The sequence below is a fragment of the Helianthus annuus genome, chromosome 1, assembly GCF_002127325.2.
Source record: "Helianthus annuus cultivar XRQ/B chromosome 1, HanXRQr2.0-SUNRISE, whole genome shotgun sequence".
NCBI lineage: Eukaryota > Viridiplantae > Streptophyta > Magnoliopsida > Asterales > Asteraceae > Helianthus > Helianthus annuus.
In genome coordinates, this window is record NC_035433.2 from 121888178 (window position 1) to 121904841 (window position 16664).

The following is a 16664-nucleotide window of genomic DNA, read 5'->3' on the forward strand; positions in this document are numbered from 1 at the left end:
AAGCCAAAGGTTCTAGCTCTAGTCAACCCTTTTCATGATAGAATAAACCCTAACTTTGGTATATTTGTTCTTTCAATACTATCTATATAAACATATGGCAACATACAAGATACAAGGCATACCATAAAATCATATGATACAATACAAGATGTTATAACATGTCAGCATACAAACCAAGTTGTATTAAAACTTTTGAAATATGCCTTTTCATCACTTGAAGTGTCAGTCTATTGTGGTATACCCGATCACAAGTATATCTTACGTCTAAATATATGTTATTTAATTTAAAACATAAACAATATTTTGTTATCGGTAAAGAATAACAAAATATTATTCATAATATTAACCAATTAATGATAGAAGTTTTAGCAAATATTAATCGTAATTAATTAAATAACCATGAATACTTTAAATCTTCTATCAAACTCCTTTAGAAAATATCACAAAAGGAATAATTCAAATTAAATTAAATGTTTAGAGCTAAAGTTTTTTATTCAAATTACCTTATTTGAAAGTGTGCATATTTAAATGTTTAGAGCTAAAGTCATGATTTATCCAAATTACCTTAATTGAAAATGTGCATATTAATTCTTGAAAACATAATGTCCTCCGAGGAAAACTCATATGCATATAAAACACATATTTATAGTTTATCCACCTTGGATTTATAAACAAACACCGAAAAGATCAACAAAGAAAACATACATACTGTCAGATTATAAATAAAGATTAATAAAGGAAAACTCATTGTTAAATTGTCAGTTGTCGGTCAGATGTGCGATCAAAACGTAGCTATAACAATGCAGCGATTAGTTTGGATTTTGTCTATATAAGGTGGATCGGAAACCAAAAATCCACAAGGGTGATTTGGGAACAACTTTTGTTGGTCAAGGAAATAAATTAGGTTTAGCAACGAGTATTTTCGTGCTAATAACGTGTTGTGAAACTAGCCTAATAGCACATAAATATGAGGAAAATTATAGGGGAAAAAAGAACTCATAATTCATAGATCAAGTAGATGTTACAAGAGATACAACGAGAAATATATATATAGAAGCACAAAAAACTTGAAGAGCAAACTAATGTATATTTAGTGTTGATAACCTATTAACCATAATAATAAGATATGTTTATAACAAAAATATAATTTTTAATTAAATTATAAATTTGGGAGAGATTAATACTTCTAAGTTCTAACACCACCCTTTGTTTTGTATGTAGAAAAACATACACTTTTCAGACGCCGGAGACTTGTTATTTCACGGACATCTGTACGGCACTCTGAAGATCTAGACGAACAACTGCAGGTTTGTATAATCAACTTCATGTGGAAAGTTTCTTACAGTTACATCGCTGAATTACGTACGGTGCATATTTTAATTATTTATTTATGCTGTATATATGTTTAGGCTCTGAAGATCTGCATACATTGTTGTTTGATGCATGTTGTTAAATTGCTGTGTTTTTAAGTGCTTTTCACTAGTGAGTAGTATTGAGAGAGGTTAGAAGAATTGATGATCATATGGTGTGTTGTTTGGGTTTTTAGGTTATAACCTTATGATTTTCCCCAAATTTTAGGGATTGTGTTGAGATGGAGAATGGGATATGACTCATTGTTGTAAAAATCGGGATTAATCGGTAATTGGTAGTTTACCTGTTAAATTTCACCTAGTTGGACCTAAAAACCGTAATCGTCAAAGGCGGTCAAATTTCGGTCAAAATTGGTCAAAGTCGTTGAAGTATACGAAAAATCCCACCAATAGCAAAGCTAAGGTAGGGTCTGAGGAGGGTAAAGACAAAGACGTAGATAACCTTACATCTACCCCGTAGAAATAGAGAGGCTGCTTCTAGTGAGACCCCTCCGGCTTGATAGTAGTTTTGCATCAAGCCTTGGACATAAGGCACGAAAAATAATACTTATTAATCCAATCCGATTAGTGAGTTTGAAAATTTATATATAAAATGTTGAACAATATTGTATGTGTGTATATATATATAAGTTTGAAAAATTACGTATCAAATTCCAATCTGATTAACCGCTACTCGGTGGCCCCTTGCCCGACTAGTGCCTAACAATTTTTACAACCATGAATGTGAGTGATTTTAAACCTACATGTTGTAATCTATAAACAATCCCTACATTTTTTTTCTAACTGTTTATCCAATCCCATTGGTCCGTGTAGGCACTAATCTCATCATTAGCTTGTCTCTTCTTCTCCTTTGTTGAATTTTATAGGATTTTTCTTGGTTGATTTTAATGTTGTTCATTTTGTGTATATGTTGTTGATTTTAATTCTGTTGCATCTGCAGTTTCCATACCGATGGCAAAGAAGAAAGATGCATCACAGGATCAACCGATGCATCTGTTTTAAGAAGGTCAGGTAGAGAAACATCAACAAGAAAACAAACAAAACTGCTACAAATAATTAAATAAACCTGAGAAAATTGAGAAACAAATGGAGTCAACGAAAGAGAAAACTGCAAACAGTTCAAAGCAGAGTTCAGAAGATGTTATCGAAGATAAGAAAAATGAAAATCATTATCCAGATGTTGGTTGTAGGAAAAGGAAGAGATATGATGCTTATAAGGCTTCATTCAATTCTCAACGATTAAGATATGAATCAGGTGCCTATGTTTATTTTGCCTTACTATTTTCCATCATGTTATCAATAAATGGTAATTACAGTATTTACATATTAAATGACACCTCAAGCTAATACTAGCAAGTGCTTTTAATCATAGTTGTCAATAGCGGCTATAGTGACCGCTATAGCGTGCTATGTAGCGAAGCGGCCAAGTGTCGCTATTTGGGTCATAGCGACCAATAGCGTGAATAGCGACAAATTTTTTTTTATGTAAATAGCAATTAGATATAGCTATAAAATAGTTGGATTTATAGGTTTTTGTTAAATATACATGTCCAACAACAACAACCGTACCCAGTAAATCCCACAAATAGCAAAGCTACTTATAGGGTCTGGGGAGGGTGGGATGTAGACAGACCTTGCCTCTATCCCTAGGGATAGAGAGGCTGCTTCCAGGGAGACCCTCGGCTCCTTTGTTAAATATACATGTAAAATATCATATATACAAGGGTGTTTTGATGTAATATACATATAAAATTTTCAAAATTCTTTTTCTAGTGTAATCGCTATTTATAAAATAGCCGTCGCTGTTTGCTACGTAGCCTATAGGTGCCTTGTCGCTATTCGCTATCGACAACTATGCTTTTAATCACTAGAAATCTTTTGTTTGTTATATTTATTTCTATTTCATGTACTTCTTGCTATGTGTAAACTGATATATATGTTGTTATTATCAATAGATGGCAAGTCTATTGAAAATGATGACGTGGAGAAAAAAAATGGTGGCGATGTATCACTATCTAATGGAAATGTTGCTAATAGTGATAACCACATGTCCCACAGATCATCATACATGTGAGTGTTTTTTTTTTTTTTTAATAAATAGTCTATTGTTTGCACATATTAATTCATGTAAACTTGTGAGTGTTTTACATTCTTCTGAGCTTTTGGAATTATAGAGCTAGTGTGAGGTTCATTGGGGAACACTAAAAAAGTGGGGAACAGTGGGGAACCGACTCAAACGAACTCCGATTGGACTCATTCCAGCGGCGTTAGAACCGGCTCGTCGAACCCTAACTAGGATCTCTTAACCCTAAACCCTAAATCATAACCCCTAAACCCTAAATATATTAGGGTTTGGTTTTTAGGGTTTAGTTTTAGGGTTTAGCTTTAGGTTTTAGGGTTTAGCTTTAGGGTTTAGGGTTTAGCTTTGGGGTTTAGCTTTAGGTTTAGCCTTTAGGGTTTATCTTTTAGGGTTTATAGTTTAGATTTTACGGTTTAGCTCAGGTTTTAGCCCTATTTTTAGCTTTAGGGTTTAGAGTTTAGGAGTTAGGATTTAGGGTTTAGGGTTAAAAGATCCTTGTTAGGGTTCGACGAGCCGGTTCCAACGCCGCTGGAATGAGTCCAATCGGAGTTCGTTTGAGTCGGTTCCCTGTTGTTCCCCACTTTTTAGTGTTCACCAGTGAACCTTCCCCTATAGAGCTATCCTATATACCATTATGTGGTTCTCGCGGCTCCAGAACATGTTATTGGTTCTACAACGAATGTGCTTGTATATGTTAGTTGCGCTTGTTTTCTACTGTCTCGGGTGTGCATTTTTTTTGCATGGCTAGGCCTTTGCATCTTGCGCTTTTTACTACCTAAATTTACAGTTAATTGGAAAGAGGTAACTATAACATTTCATAGCGCAGCCAATTAATAGATTGGCATATTTAGGGTTAATTTGTAAAAGAAGCAACAATAGTAATTCCAAAATCAAAATAGGCATAGATAGTATTTTCATATTTAAAATAGGTAACAATATTATTTTCATAATGAAGCAAATAGTGATTGTTTACTCTTATCCTGCAGGATTGAACATGATTTAGAGAATCAGCAGGAACTTGACACTTGTCACAAGGTTCGTCAATCAAATTTTTTTTTTTTTGAGTAAATTACAAAAATCGTCCTTTATGTATGTCACTTATTGCAAATTGTGTCCTTTGTCTTCAATAATTACAGAAAACGTACTCGATGATGTTTGCAAAAATACCCTCATGTGGGGTCCATTTGGTCAGATTTAACCACAAAAATTAACTGAGTTAGGGCTAAAGGACATAACTTGCAAGGGTTTGCAAACATCGAGTACGTTTTCTGTAATTATTGAAGACAAAGGACACAGTTTGCAATAAGTGACATACATAAAGGACGATTTTTGTAATTTACTCTTTTTTTTATGATTCAACTATCTCTACTTAAACACATGAGAAAAGTTTTCTACGATTAGGAAGCAAAGAGAACGTTCACACACTCATCGGATTTTTTTTAGTCTTGCCCCAGGTTACAAAGACATGCAAAGCAGGTGGTAGCATGGAGAATTCGAAATTTGTAGAATTCTGGGTTCCTGTTCCGATTTCAAACGTGCAGCTTGAACAATATTGTGCTACTCTACTTACCAATGCTATGGCTCTTCGTTCAAGCTCAAAACTTGATCCTCTCGGAACTCTTAAGGACATCTTTCTTACCAACCGAAAGGTTTCTTCTAGGCTTCTACCTCTATTCTTTCATCGAATCAACTGTTCATCATCGGTTTTATTTAATTAATATGTTTCCCCCTTGAAGTGTTGTAATCACCCCTACACCGTCGATCCGGAAGTTCAACAATCACTTATGAAGGACAAGGACCAAAGCATGGTAGTAGAGGTCGGCACAAAAGCAAGTGGCAAACTACACTTTCTTGACCACATACTACCTCAACTCCAAAAACACAAACGCAAAGTGCTTATCCTTTTTCAGGTAAGTATATATCAATGATCTTGTAATTTTAATTAGGGTTGCAAACGAACCAAACGTTCGGCGAACAGTTCGTGAAACGTTCGGCGGGAAGTTTGTTTGTGTTCGTTTGTTTACTAAACAAACGAACACGAACAAGAAATTTCGTTCGTTTAGTTAAATGAACAAACATGAACAGAGGTCATGTTCGTTCGTTTATGTTCGTGAACGTTCGGTAACGTGTTCGTTTGTGTTTGACAGTTCATTAGTGTTTTTAGTTTTTATATTTATTTAAATACTTAAAAATTCCGACAAATTAAATATTTTATAAGTGTTAGTGTATTATATATTCTGTTCATGAACGATTGTTTGTGTTCGTTTGTTTCTATGTGTGTTCATGAACATTAGTTTGTGCTCATTTGTATTCGTCAACATTCGTTTTTGTTCGTTGCCTAAAATTAACAAACAAACACAAACGAACACGAACAAGTTCATTTCCTTAACAAACGAACACGAACATAAAATCTCGTTCGATAAGTGTTCATGAACGGTTCGCGAACACATATATTTCTTAACAAACGAACACGAACAAGGTCCTGTTCGTGTTCGTTCGGTTCGTTTGCAGCCCTAATTTTAATCTGCAATAAGGTCTAACTCATTTCATGAATTCTTATTCAATATAGCATACAAGCGGTTCTCTTTCGCTTGGACATATATTAGTTGATTTTGTCCATAGAAGATTTGGTCAAAACTCGTACCAACTTGTGGACGGGCCTCCAAACACCTCCTCGAAGAAGCAAGCTGCTATCAATATGTTCAATACAGAGATCACTAGATTTATTTTCTTACTAGAATCTCGTGCGTGCCATCAGAGCATTAAATTATCGTCGGTGGATGCTATCATCATATTCGACAGCGAATTAAATCCCTTAAATGATTTGAAGTCAATGCAAAAGTTATCCATCGATTCACAGTCGGAACAAATCATGTTATTCCGATTATACTCTTTATCCACCCTAGAAGAGAAAATTCTTAAACTTCCAGAGATCAACGTGACTCGCGATATTAGGTCACAAAGTTTAAGAACTAATTATGATGCTTTACTCATGTGGGGGGCCTCTGACTTATTTGACAAATTGACCAAGTTTCATAGTCAAACTGTTGTAAATATCTCATCTGACGAATCTTTTCTAAAGGATGTAGTGGAGGAGTTTTTGTATATACTTTCTCGCAAATGTAAAAGCAATGATACAACATCGAAATCGATCATCACCCGAGTTCAAAATTGCGGAGTTTACGGTAAAAGTAATGCGTTACATAGTGAGATAAAAACACGTTTACCCGATGGAGATCAGCCTTATATATTTTGGAGAAAACTATTGGAAGGACGGTGTCCCGCATGGAAATTCGTGTCGCAATCGACCCCGCGCCAAAGAAAAAGACCTAATTATTGTTTGGATTCCGATTCACCACCTCGGAGACAAAGTGGCGTAGATGGTGGTGATGTTGCGACACGTAAAATGACTGTGTATATTAGTACCGTTGAACCTGCTCGATTGAAGACTGTAACTGAAGGGGAAACTGGAAGAGTAAATGACGAGTCTCGGTCATCGTCTGGCAATCGGTTTAGGTCAACCGCGGTCAACAATGAAACGAGTCTACTTGATTTCTTAAAGCCCACTGTGTCTGAGCTCTGCAACATTCTCAAGTTTTCGGAGGATGTGAAGGTTGTAGTAGAAACATTTCTTGAATTTGTTGTTGACCATTATAAAGTCAGCAAGGAACATACAAGTATATTACAGGCTTTCATGATATCACTGGTATTTACTATTTATTAACAAACTGAATGCTCTCTTTTTTGACAATATTTAACGTCTTTACCGACATGATTTTTTTCATGTTTTAGTGTTGGGTTGGTTCTTCTCTAGCGAAAAATAAAATCGATAGGAGTGAGTCGTTTGCTCTTGCAAAGAAGCACTTTGATTTCAGCTGCGACGAAGAACAAGCAGAATCGGTGTACAAAAAGCTGAAACAAGTAAAGGAAACGTTTTTAGAGCGCACCCAAGTTCGTCCTGCTATAAAAGAACACCCTGAGGTGGCCCCCACTTTACCCGAAAGCCTAATTGAAGCGCAAAGTCATGATGAACGTGTGTGTGAAGGTGCTAACGACATTCAGTCTGCTGGTTCTCATACTTCTGAAAAAGAGACGGTTGATGCAACAGTATCAAGTGAGCAGGTTGGAGAAGTTCCAGCTCAGCAGCTTGATGATGACATGGCGGTTGATGTGGCGGAGAAAGTTGACTCCAGTCATGCTGTTGAAAAACTGAAAAGATTAGAAAGAGAATTTGCTAACAGGTTGGAAGAACTTGAAAAGTTGTGGGAGAATGGCCTTGAAGAGATAAAGGTAACAACGCTGGCAGCTTTGGGACAGGTGGCAGCTGAGAATGAATGTTCTTTGCGTGGGTCCCAATCAGAAGTTGAATCTGCTGATATGAGAACGCCAGCTGGCACCTGTGATAAAGAGAACATTGAAGATGGTGAGATTTACCTTGATACATCAGATGATGGTGATGACCACAATCAGACCAGCCGAAACGATGTTGAGTCTGCTGAGGTGGCAACGCCAGCTGTCAATGAAGAGAAGGCTGAAGATAATGATTCTTTTTGTTCTGATAGTGGTAATCCAATGTGTGCAGCCCTTTCACAGGACAAAACACCGTCTGTTCAGACCGTTTCTTCTCCAGCTTCTGATCATGTAGGTTATTTGCATTTTGCATATGAAGAAATCTTATTTTGTTCATCATGTGTATCGTAATTCGTAACTATAACTTAAACTTCTTTAGTCTTTTCAGGAAATCCAAAACGAGCCTCTTGAACTAGAACCACTTCCAGAAGGTGGAGTTCGAGATGAAGAAATTAATGTTGGTAATCTGCAACCGTCAGGTGCCAGTCAACTTGATCAAATCATTCCAGGTGATGAACTGGATATTCCGTCATCTACTGATCCAATGGTTGCCGAAAATCCACCTGACGCACTTCCACCAAGCGGACCATTACTTGAACCTACTTTTGAAGAACCACCGGTTGATGATGAACTAGACATGTTTGATAAGCTTATTAACGGAATGAGCCCTCAAATGCAAGATCAAACGGATCCACTTCAAGCTGAAATAGAGTGGTTATACACAGAGAAAGATAATGTAACCAAGTTCCATCAAGAAACGGTCAGTTATCCATTGATTTATTTACCTTGATAGGTCAACTCATATTGATCGACTTTTCATCATCCTATCGGTTTTGTTTTCGTGCAGAAACAAAAGCTGGATACCGAATGTGAAAAGGAAATAGCGGAAACTGTTGCTAAAATAAGGCTCAAGTATGAAGCTAAACATGTAGAAGCAGATGCAGCTTATAACTCAGAAAAGACGGAACTTGAGACCAATCTTAACACAGTTATCATGAGCAGAGTGTTGGCTGAGGTTTTCAGATGCAAGTGTCATAATCTCATTCCCTCTGGGGATCCAAGTAAAGACATGGAAAAATTGAAGTAATTGATTGATATCAAAGAAGAAAACACACATGTCCGATTTGTAGAAATGCCTCTCTGCAATCCAGCAGCCACCACAACCACCACCGTCACTGCCACAGCAACAACCACGACGCCTCTTCAGATAGTTCATCAACCAGCGGCTCTGTTCTCAACTACACCGAGCAGACTACCACCGCCACCTGCTCTCTTGCATTAGCGAGCAGTCTACTGATGTCGCACTCTCGATCGGCCGACTGTGGCCCTGCTCCTCTGTATTTTCCGGCTGCACGCAATTCATCGGGCACCACTACTATTCTACGTCACCGACAAAGGTAATTCTTGACCTTTTCCAAAGTTATGGCAACTGAAGCATGAATTTTGTTTTTGGGGGTCGGGGCAAACACCGGTGATCTAGGAATACAATTGGGAAGATGAGTTCGAAAACAAATCTTAAAAAAGGTTAATTGAATGGCTTCGTCCACTGGTCAGGCCCTAGGATTGTTCGTTATTCAGTTTGAACTGTGAAACCGTCCAATGCGTCCACACCTGTCATTGGTCTGGTTTGACAGTTTTTTTTATTTGGTCAGCCGGTTTAGGAGCTTTCATAATGTATCGAACAATTTGGTTTACGGTTTATACTCAAAACCGGTTGAGAAAAACCAAACTAGACCATAGAATTTTGGGCCATGTAACTTTTATTTATGTGGACTTGTAATTATCTTAAGTTGTATACACATGATTAAAATTTTGCTTAGCGATACGATATTTGGAGTCAGATCTTTTAGGTTTTAACACTCTAAATGTTATATCTTCTTTAGTTTGAACGTATTTCTTTCTACGGCTTGATTTTAGTTTGCCATGGTAAAAAATTGTTTACTAAATTTTTGGCTCTTGGCTTCATTGGCGGATGCAGTATTTTATTCTAATAGGTTCCTTTTGGTAATTTCTCTTTAATTCTCACTAATTTTTTCTAAATTCTACAAAGTTCTCTCTAATTTTTTCCGTTTTTTACAAACGCACTGGGTTCTTGGGAACCCACAAATGCGGGCTGGATCCGCCCCCTGCTTGGCTTGATCTAAAAACAGTCAAAACCGGAACATTGCCACCCTTTTGAGAAACGAGGTGGTGTTTTCGATTCTAGCTTGCCATGGTTTTTATTTTCTTGTGGCAATTGTTTTTTTTTTTCCGGCCATGCTTAGACATGAACTTTTGGCCCAATGATCGTTTCGCGGCCCACATGTGCAACCGACCCCTTTGCTGTTTATTTCATTTATTCTACTTGCTTGGAGTAAATTACTAAATTATATATCCCAATTTATTGGTTTATAAACTTTATAGCTGTTGGGAATTTCGAGTTAATAAAACCGACTTGGCGTGCAAGGCGCAAGGAGGGTTTTAAGGACTTGAATTGGTATCAGAGCGGACAGAGCCAAGTTCAATCGTCGATATTAAACAAGTACTCGAGTTCTTAATCGGCGGCTAAGAATCTAACGGGTCGGCAATCGAGGAGGTCGGGATCGGCGGTATGGTTCGTCGACTGAACGAGCGAATAACCGGAAGTGTGAAGTTTGGTGACAGTTCGCGTGTGACGATTAAAGGAAAAGGATCAATTTTATTTGAAGGTAAAACCGGTGAACAAAAGCTTTTAACCGATATTTATTATATCCAAAATTTGCTGAGTAACGTGATGAGTTTGGGTCAAGCAACCGAATTTGGATGTGAAATTCGAATGAAAGGTAATTTTCTAACGATGTTTGATAGTGGTGGAAAATTATTGATGCGGGTGATTCGTTCGAAAAAGCGATTGTACAAGGTGAAATTAAAAGTGGGCACTCCCGTTTGTCTTATGGCAAAAACAAGTGAAGATTCGTGGTTATGGCATGCAAAGCTCGGGCATGCTAGTTTCAAGACCTTAGAGCAAATGAATGGAATGGTTTTAGGAGTTCCAAAGATTCGTCACGAGATTAAGGCGTGCGAAATGTGTATGGTTGGAAAACAAACGCCGAAATCGTTCGCAAAGAAGGCACTGACAAAAATCAAGTTCAAGGAGATGCGGGATCTACTTGACGTTGAAGACCTCCTGTATACGACTCAAAAATTCCGGGGGTGATTGTTGGGAATTTCGAGTTAATAAAACCGACTTGGCTTGCAAGGCTCAAGGAGGGTTTTAAGGACTTGAACAACCCTGTCGTATGAGTCTAACGGGTTAACCCAGAAGCAAAAAAAAACAGAGAAAAGGATATTGGAGCAACTCAAAATAAACAAATGTCCCTTAAAGGACTACAATCAAAGAAACATTTGGGTCCTAGAACATTTGAGAGGCTGCATGAAATGTGAAAGGTGCATTGGTCTTGCATGTACCTCTTCTCTCTTGCACGACGATGACTTGGCGCGTACCGATGACTTGGCACGAATCAGTGTATCACCCTCAACTTATTATTTATACATTTTGATTAACCGAATTAGTCGTTTTGTTTTATAGTTAAAACAAGTTGTTAAATTATGTATTTTGTTAGTTATAAGTTACTAGTAGTAAGCCCCGTGTGTAAACACGGGTAGTTTTTAGAAATTTTGCATGCCCAATTTTATTAAACGACGAATGACTATACATCACTTACATAAGCCATTTTGTTAAGAAATACGAAAAGATTATACATCACTTACATAAGCCATTTTACATAAGCCATTTTGTTAAGAAATACGAAAAGATTTCTTAACAATAAAAAGATTAGAGTTTTTCAACTATACAATGTTGACAATAATGATATGATAAAATACAATTATTACAATGCAACTCAAATTATTACAATGCAACTCGTGGTTGGACCAAGCCGAGGATAAAGAATGTACAATTAGCCGATACGTTCATTTTTATACCCAGATAGATAGATGTGAAATGGTCATGTGGTTGGACCAAGCCGAAGAGAAAAATCTTGACCCTTTAAAGTCTCATCACTGTTTCTAATCTGATCACTGCTTCTGATCAGGCTTGACAACTTCCATGGTTTCTGCCACTTCCACTTAAACTGTATCAGTCATTCGTCTTGACTTCACTTCCACCGGGAGATTTTTCCCATCTGTTCACCAAATGGTGACTTTTTCATGGACACATGCGCCATTGGTATCATCTGAACCATCCAATCCAACCAACAATCAGCAATACAAAATTAACGGCTTTAAAATCCATTCTTGTGTTTTGAGGAAAGAAGGGCTCACCTTTTGCTGTAAATCTCACCAAACTGATCCAACCAGTCAACTGCACTGTCTTATTCAGCAAAGATTCGCGACGCGTATTGTCGACTCCATCTAATAGTAAAAATAACACAATGTAAATTTGATATGGAAAACCTAACTAATCATACAACAAAAGCATTCGACATCAAAGAACACAATGTAAAATATGAAGATTTGACAGTGATATCTTAAGAATACATTTTCCACCACTGCTTTCAACAGCCATGTGATAGCCTCCACCTCCATAGAACTCTATAGCAGCAACCTTCTACATAATAAAAGAGTAAACCACTCTTTTAGTGGTTCAAAAGTCTGTTTAACCAAAGTCAAACCACCGTTTTAACCCAACAGTGGTTTCAAACATCTGTTTTCTCCACAAAACACTGTTTTAACGCAACAGTGGTTTCAAACCACCTTTTTTACCCAACAGTAGTTTCAACCACTCTTTTCTCCACAAAACACTGTTTTAACCCAACAGTGGTTTCAAACATATGTTTTCATCCATCTGTTGACCCAACAGTGGTTTCAAACACTGTTTTAACCCAAAAGTGGTTTCAAACACTGTTTTAACCCAACAGTGGTTTCAAACACAAACAATGGTTTCACTTTTTATCCAAAAAATAGCATTGTTTTAACCCAACAATGGTTTCAAACATTTGTTGACCAAAGTCAACAGATGTATCAACCACTGTTTTATTTTCTAACATTTGTTCACAACAAATATAATTAACAGGTAATCCGCATAAAGGTTAAAAATATCAAGTAATTAGCAAAAACCCTAATCGAGAATATCAACAGAGTACATACACAAAAGAATCATGAAGAGAACAAATTACCCCATCTTCTTTTTCCTGCCGCTTTTGTGAACTACTACGGTTAACTTTTTCAGCTTCAACACACTCTTTTGGAGGTTTTGTTGAAATTTACCTTCACACAATATAATTTCAATTTACCTAAATATGCAATTCAATTCATGAATCTTCAATTAAAGGCACCCAGTATGACCTCAATTTTGTAACAACCCGACTTTTTCGGATTATTACCTGTCGTTTTCATTTCTTTCGTAAACGCTTGTACTCTCGAGATTTGATTAACGCTATGGGACACACGTCACTATATATTTTGTGTATACGTTTATGATGATATGCTTTCATATCGTTCGTTAGTCGTTTCAGGAAGTTTCTGAACTCCCCTGGCATGAATAGTGTGTTCAGGTGAATATTGTTTTTCAGCATTGTTACCAACGTATTAAGACATAGTAGTTCGTTTCTCGCGACACGGCAAAAGTAACAATATCATTTGTAATGTTTAAGTATTTCCTGTCATTGCTAGACCTTTTACGACTTAATTACTCATGAATCAAGTCTAATTGACGTAATTAAATTGTATAAATAGTGATTAAGTTGTACGGAATTATCAAGAAATTTTGCCGGTTGTCATAGAATAAACCTAATCTCTTTTAGGCGTTGAAAACTACAATAATGATACATTTAAACACTTCTCCATGGTTATCAACTTCATACGCTATAAGATGTTGTCTCGTTAAAAACTTTGTTAGGAAAACCTAGTGGGACAAAACATAGCTAAGGGGAAAACTTTACTAAGAAAACCAATGAGACAAAATATAGTTAAAAGGAAAAGAGTGCAACCTGAAAAAATTTTCCCTTCGTTTTAATATGTATCCTTTAAGTGACGTGTGTCCATATTCCTTGAAAGTTGCTCAAAGCTTTTGTAGCCAACTATTTGTCGCTTGATACCTTAATGTGCAAATCTATATATTTGCAATGTTGTATATTCTTCATATTAGCCTTCTAGTGCCTCTTCTTGTAAAAAAATATCATAAAATTCACAAATTTGTTTTGAAACATTCCCTGTATTTACAAAACTAACCAAACGTGTTTTAATGAGTGAGTAAAAAATAAACTTATATCTTTCGGGTATAGAAAATAACATATGTTTTACCAATTACATTACATCCTCACTATACATGAGCTATATCTTGTCAACGAACTTAATGATGTATGTATGGTCATGTATAACTAGCAAGATATATTAATACGATTTATATTTAATTGTGGTTAGGGGTGTTCTTCGGGTTTCAGGTTTTTTTTGGGTTTTCAAAGCTAAATATTTAACCCGATAACCAAACCATTCTAGGTTCGGGTTCTTCGTTGTTCGGGTTAAATGGTTCGGGATAGAACGAGTCGGGTTTCGAGTTAGAAAATGAATTAGTTTAACATAAAAGTATAACCTTTAAATTGTGAAGACTTGGTACCGATACATGTACTGATTACCCAAAATTGGTTCGGGTACGGGTATTTGGGGAAACAATATCATCCCTAGATAACATTGATTACACACCAACCCCTTGTTATTAGTTATCGTGATTAGTATTTTTAAGGGTATTTTAGTAATTGCTCTGCTTGTATTAGATAAAATGATTCAAAGTTTAAATTTTCTTATGTTGATCTTTTGCTACTTGTTCCACAAATATTTATAAAATATAAATAAAAAAGGTATGTTATTGTACAAGAGAATGGAAATGTACAAAGTATAGGAAGGAGTTTTGGCCCTTGATTTGCAAGATCAATGGTTGAGATTTGTTGATCCCAAAAATTAGAATTCACGTAACTAAAAATAAGGGAAACAAGTGGGGAAAAGAGCAAAATTGAAAAATCCAATAATGATGACTCATAAACCCATTTCCCTCATGATTTTCAAACGACTATAACTTTTTCATTATGACAATTTTTTTTAAATGTTACACCGTATTAACGAGCATTTCATTCTCTTTAATTTAATCGGGCTATTAATTATATAAATTTAAAAATATATATATATTACAAGCTATAAAGTTACGTGATTGTGTAACGTTACGTGCTTATGTTCCAGGAGTAAATTACGTACTGGAATATAATCAATGAATACCTAAATCACGTACCAGATGTGCGAGTAATGCAAATTCTCAATGTAACACTACATCTACAATCACGTACCAAATGATCAATGAATACCTAAATCACGTACCAGATACTCAATGTATACCTAAATCTAGAATCACATACCATATGTGCAAAAGCAATAACAAATGCTCAATGTAATCATCTGCCATGTAATAATCACATACCATGTGTGTAAAAGCAGTAACAAAAGCTCAATGTAACACTACATCTCAATCACGTAACGACTTATATTATAGAACTAATTACGTAATAGCATAAAAATAATTAATTTCTCATTATATTGAATGTATAATCATGTACTAAACATAACTTTAGTAAAAAACATTATACAATAAAAAACTAGAATAACGTAATTACATACCGATACATAATCACGTGTGATTACACTTGTTACATATGGTACGTGATTATAGATGTAGGGTTACATTGAGTATTTGTTACTACTTGCACATATGGTACATAATTACCTACTGGAACATAATCACGTAACGTTATACAAATCACATAACTTTGTAGCTTGTAAAATACATTTTTTTTAAATTGAGAAAACTATAGCAATAGTCTGCTCAAATGAAGATAATAAAATGCTCGTTAATACAATGTAATTTAAAAAAGGAATATTGGATTTTAATAATCCCAACTATTCGACGTTGGCCGCCAACAGTCCCAACTTAAAAAATAACCACTAGCAATCCTAACTATTAACATATTGGCCTCCAATGGACCCTGACTAACAGAAACCTAACGTTAGTCTTCGGTCTCCGGAAAAACGTTTTTTGGCCGGAAAAGTCATTTTTGGCCTGAAAACTAAACATTTTCGTCCTAAACCTCTTTGTAACCTTATTACGGACCTTTAGGAACATTTTTCTAGTAAAAGCCCCAATTATTGAAGTCGCCAGAAAACTCCTTTTTCGCCGGAAAACTTCTTAATGGCTGGAAAACTCAACTTTTTGATCAGAAAACTCAACATTTTCGCTCCAAACCTCTTTGTAACCTTAGATCGGACCTTTAAAAACCTTTTTCTGGCCAAAAATGGTTTTCCGGCGACCGGAGACTAACGGCGTTAGGGTTTCGTTAGTTAAGGTCCGTTGGTGGCCAATATGTCAATAGTTGGGACTGCCAGTGCTTTATTTTTTAAATTGGGACTGTTGGCGGCCAACGACGAATAGTTAGGATTATTAAAATCCAATATTCCTTTAAAAAATATATATATATCGTATGAAAGAGTTATAGTCGTTTGAAATTTGGGGGTGGAGTAGGTTAGGGAGAATTACCACAATACCCTTCCATTCTTAAATTGAAAATGACACTTGTCAATCTCATATTGTCTTCTACATGTCGCATACACTTAGCACGGAGAATCCCTCTTGTACATGATCTCTTACCTAACTTTTATATACTTTACTAGTTTAAGTTCCCGTGTGTTACACGTGTTGTATAAAGCAAATACTTCTTATAATTGGAATTACATTCCATGATCTTGAAGGACGACGACCATGGCCATGAAATATCACATGTACACATAAGAGATGCGTCCGTCGACTTAGTTTTTGACGAAAACATCCTACGGAGCTGCGTGATAAAGACATATTTCCGGCTTCG

At 36.1% G+C, this 16664-nt stretch overlaps 1 protein-coding gene across 4 annotated transcripts; it reads left to right on the plus strand.

Moving 5' to 3' along the window:
• The first annotated feature begins 1172 nt into the window (after positions 1 to 1172).
• LOC110875408 (helicase protein MOM1) lies at positions 1173 to 11372 on the plus strand. Of its 4 annotated transcripts, none has more exons than XM_035974311.1 (11): positions 1173 to 1307; positions 2311 to 2625; positions 3326 to 3440; positions 4437 to 4485; positions 4905 to 5099; positions 5187 to 5360; positions 6020 to 7156; positions 7243 to 8091; positions 8180 to 8560; positions 8648 to 9197; positions 10204 to 11372. In XM_035974311.1, exons 2-10 carry the CDS (start codon positions 2457 to 2459, stop codon positions 8885 to 8887), a joined length of 3309 nt encoding a protein of 1102 aa, XP_035830204.1. In that variant the 5' UTR covers positions 1173 to 1307; positions 2311 to 2456; the 3' UTR covers positions 8888 to 9197; positions 10204 to 11372. The 4 variants fall into 4 exon arrangements, with proteins under 4 accessions (XP_035830204.1, XP_021979309.1, XP_035830206.1 ...); XM_022123617.2 differs by having other exon boundaries at positions 8189 to 8560; XM_035974313.1 differs by lacking the exon at positions 4437 to 4485 and having other exon boundaries at positions 3326 to 3404; positions 4931 to 5099.
• The last annotated feature ends 5292 nt before the right edge of the window (positions 11373 to 16664 follow it).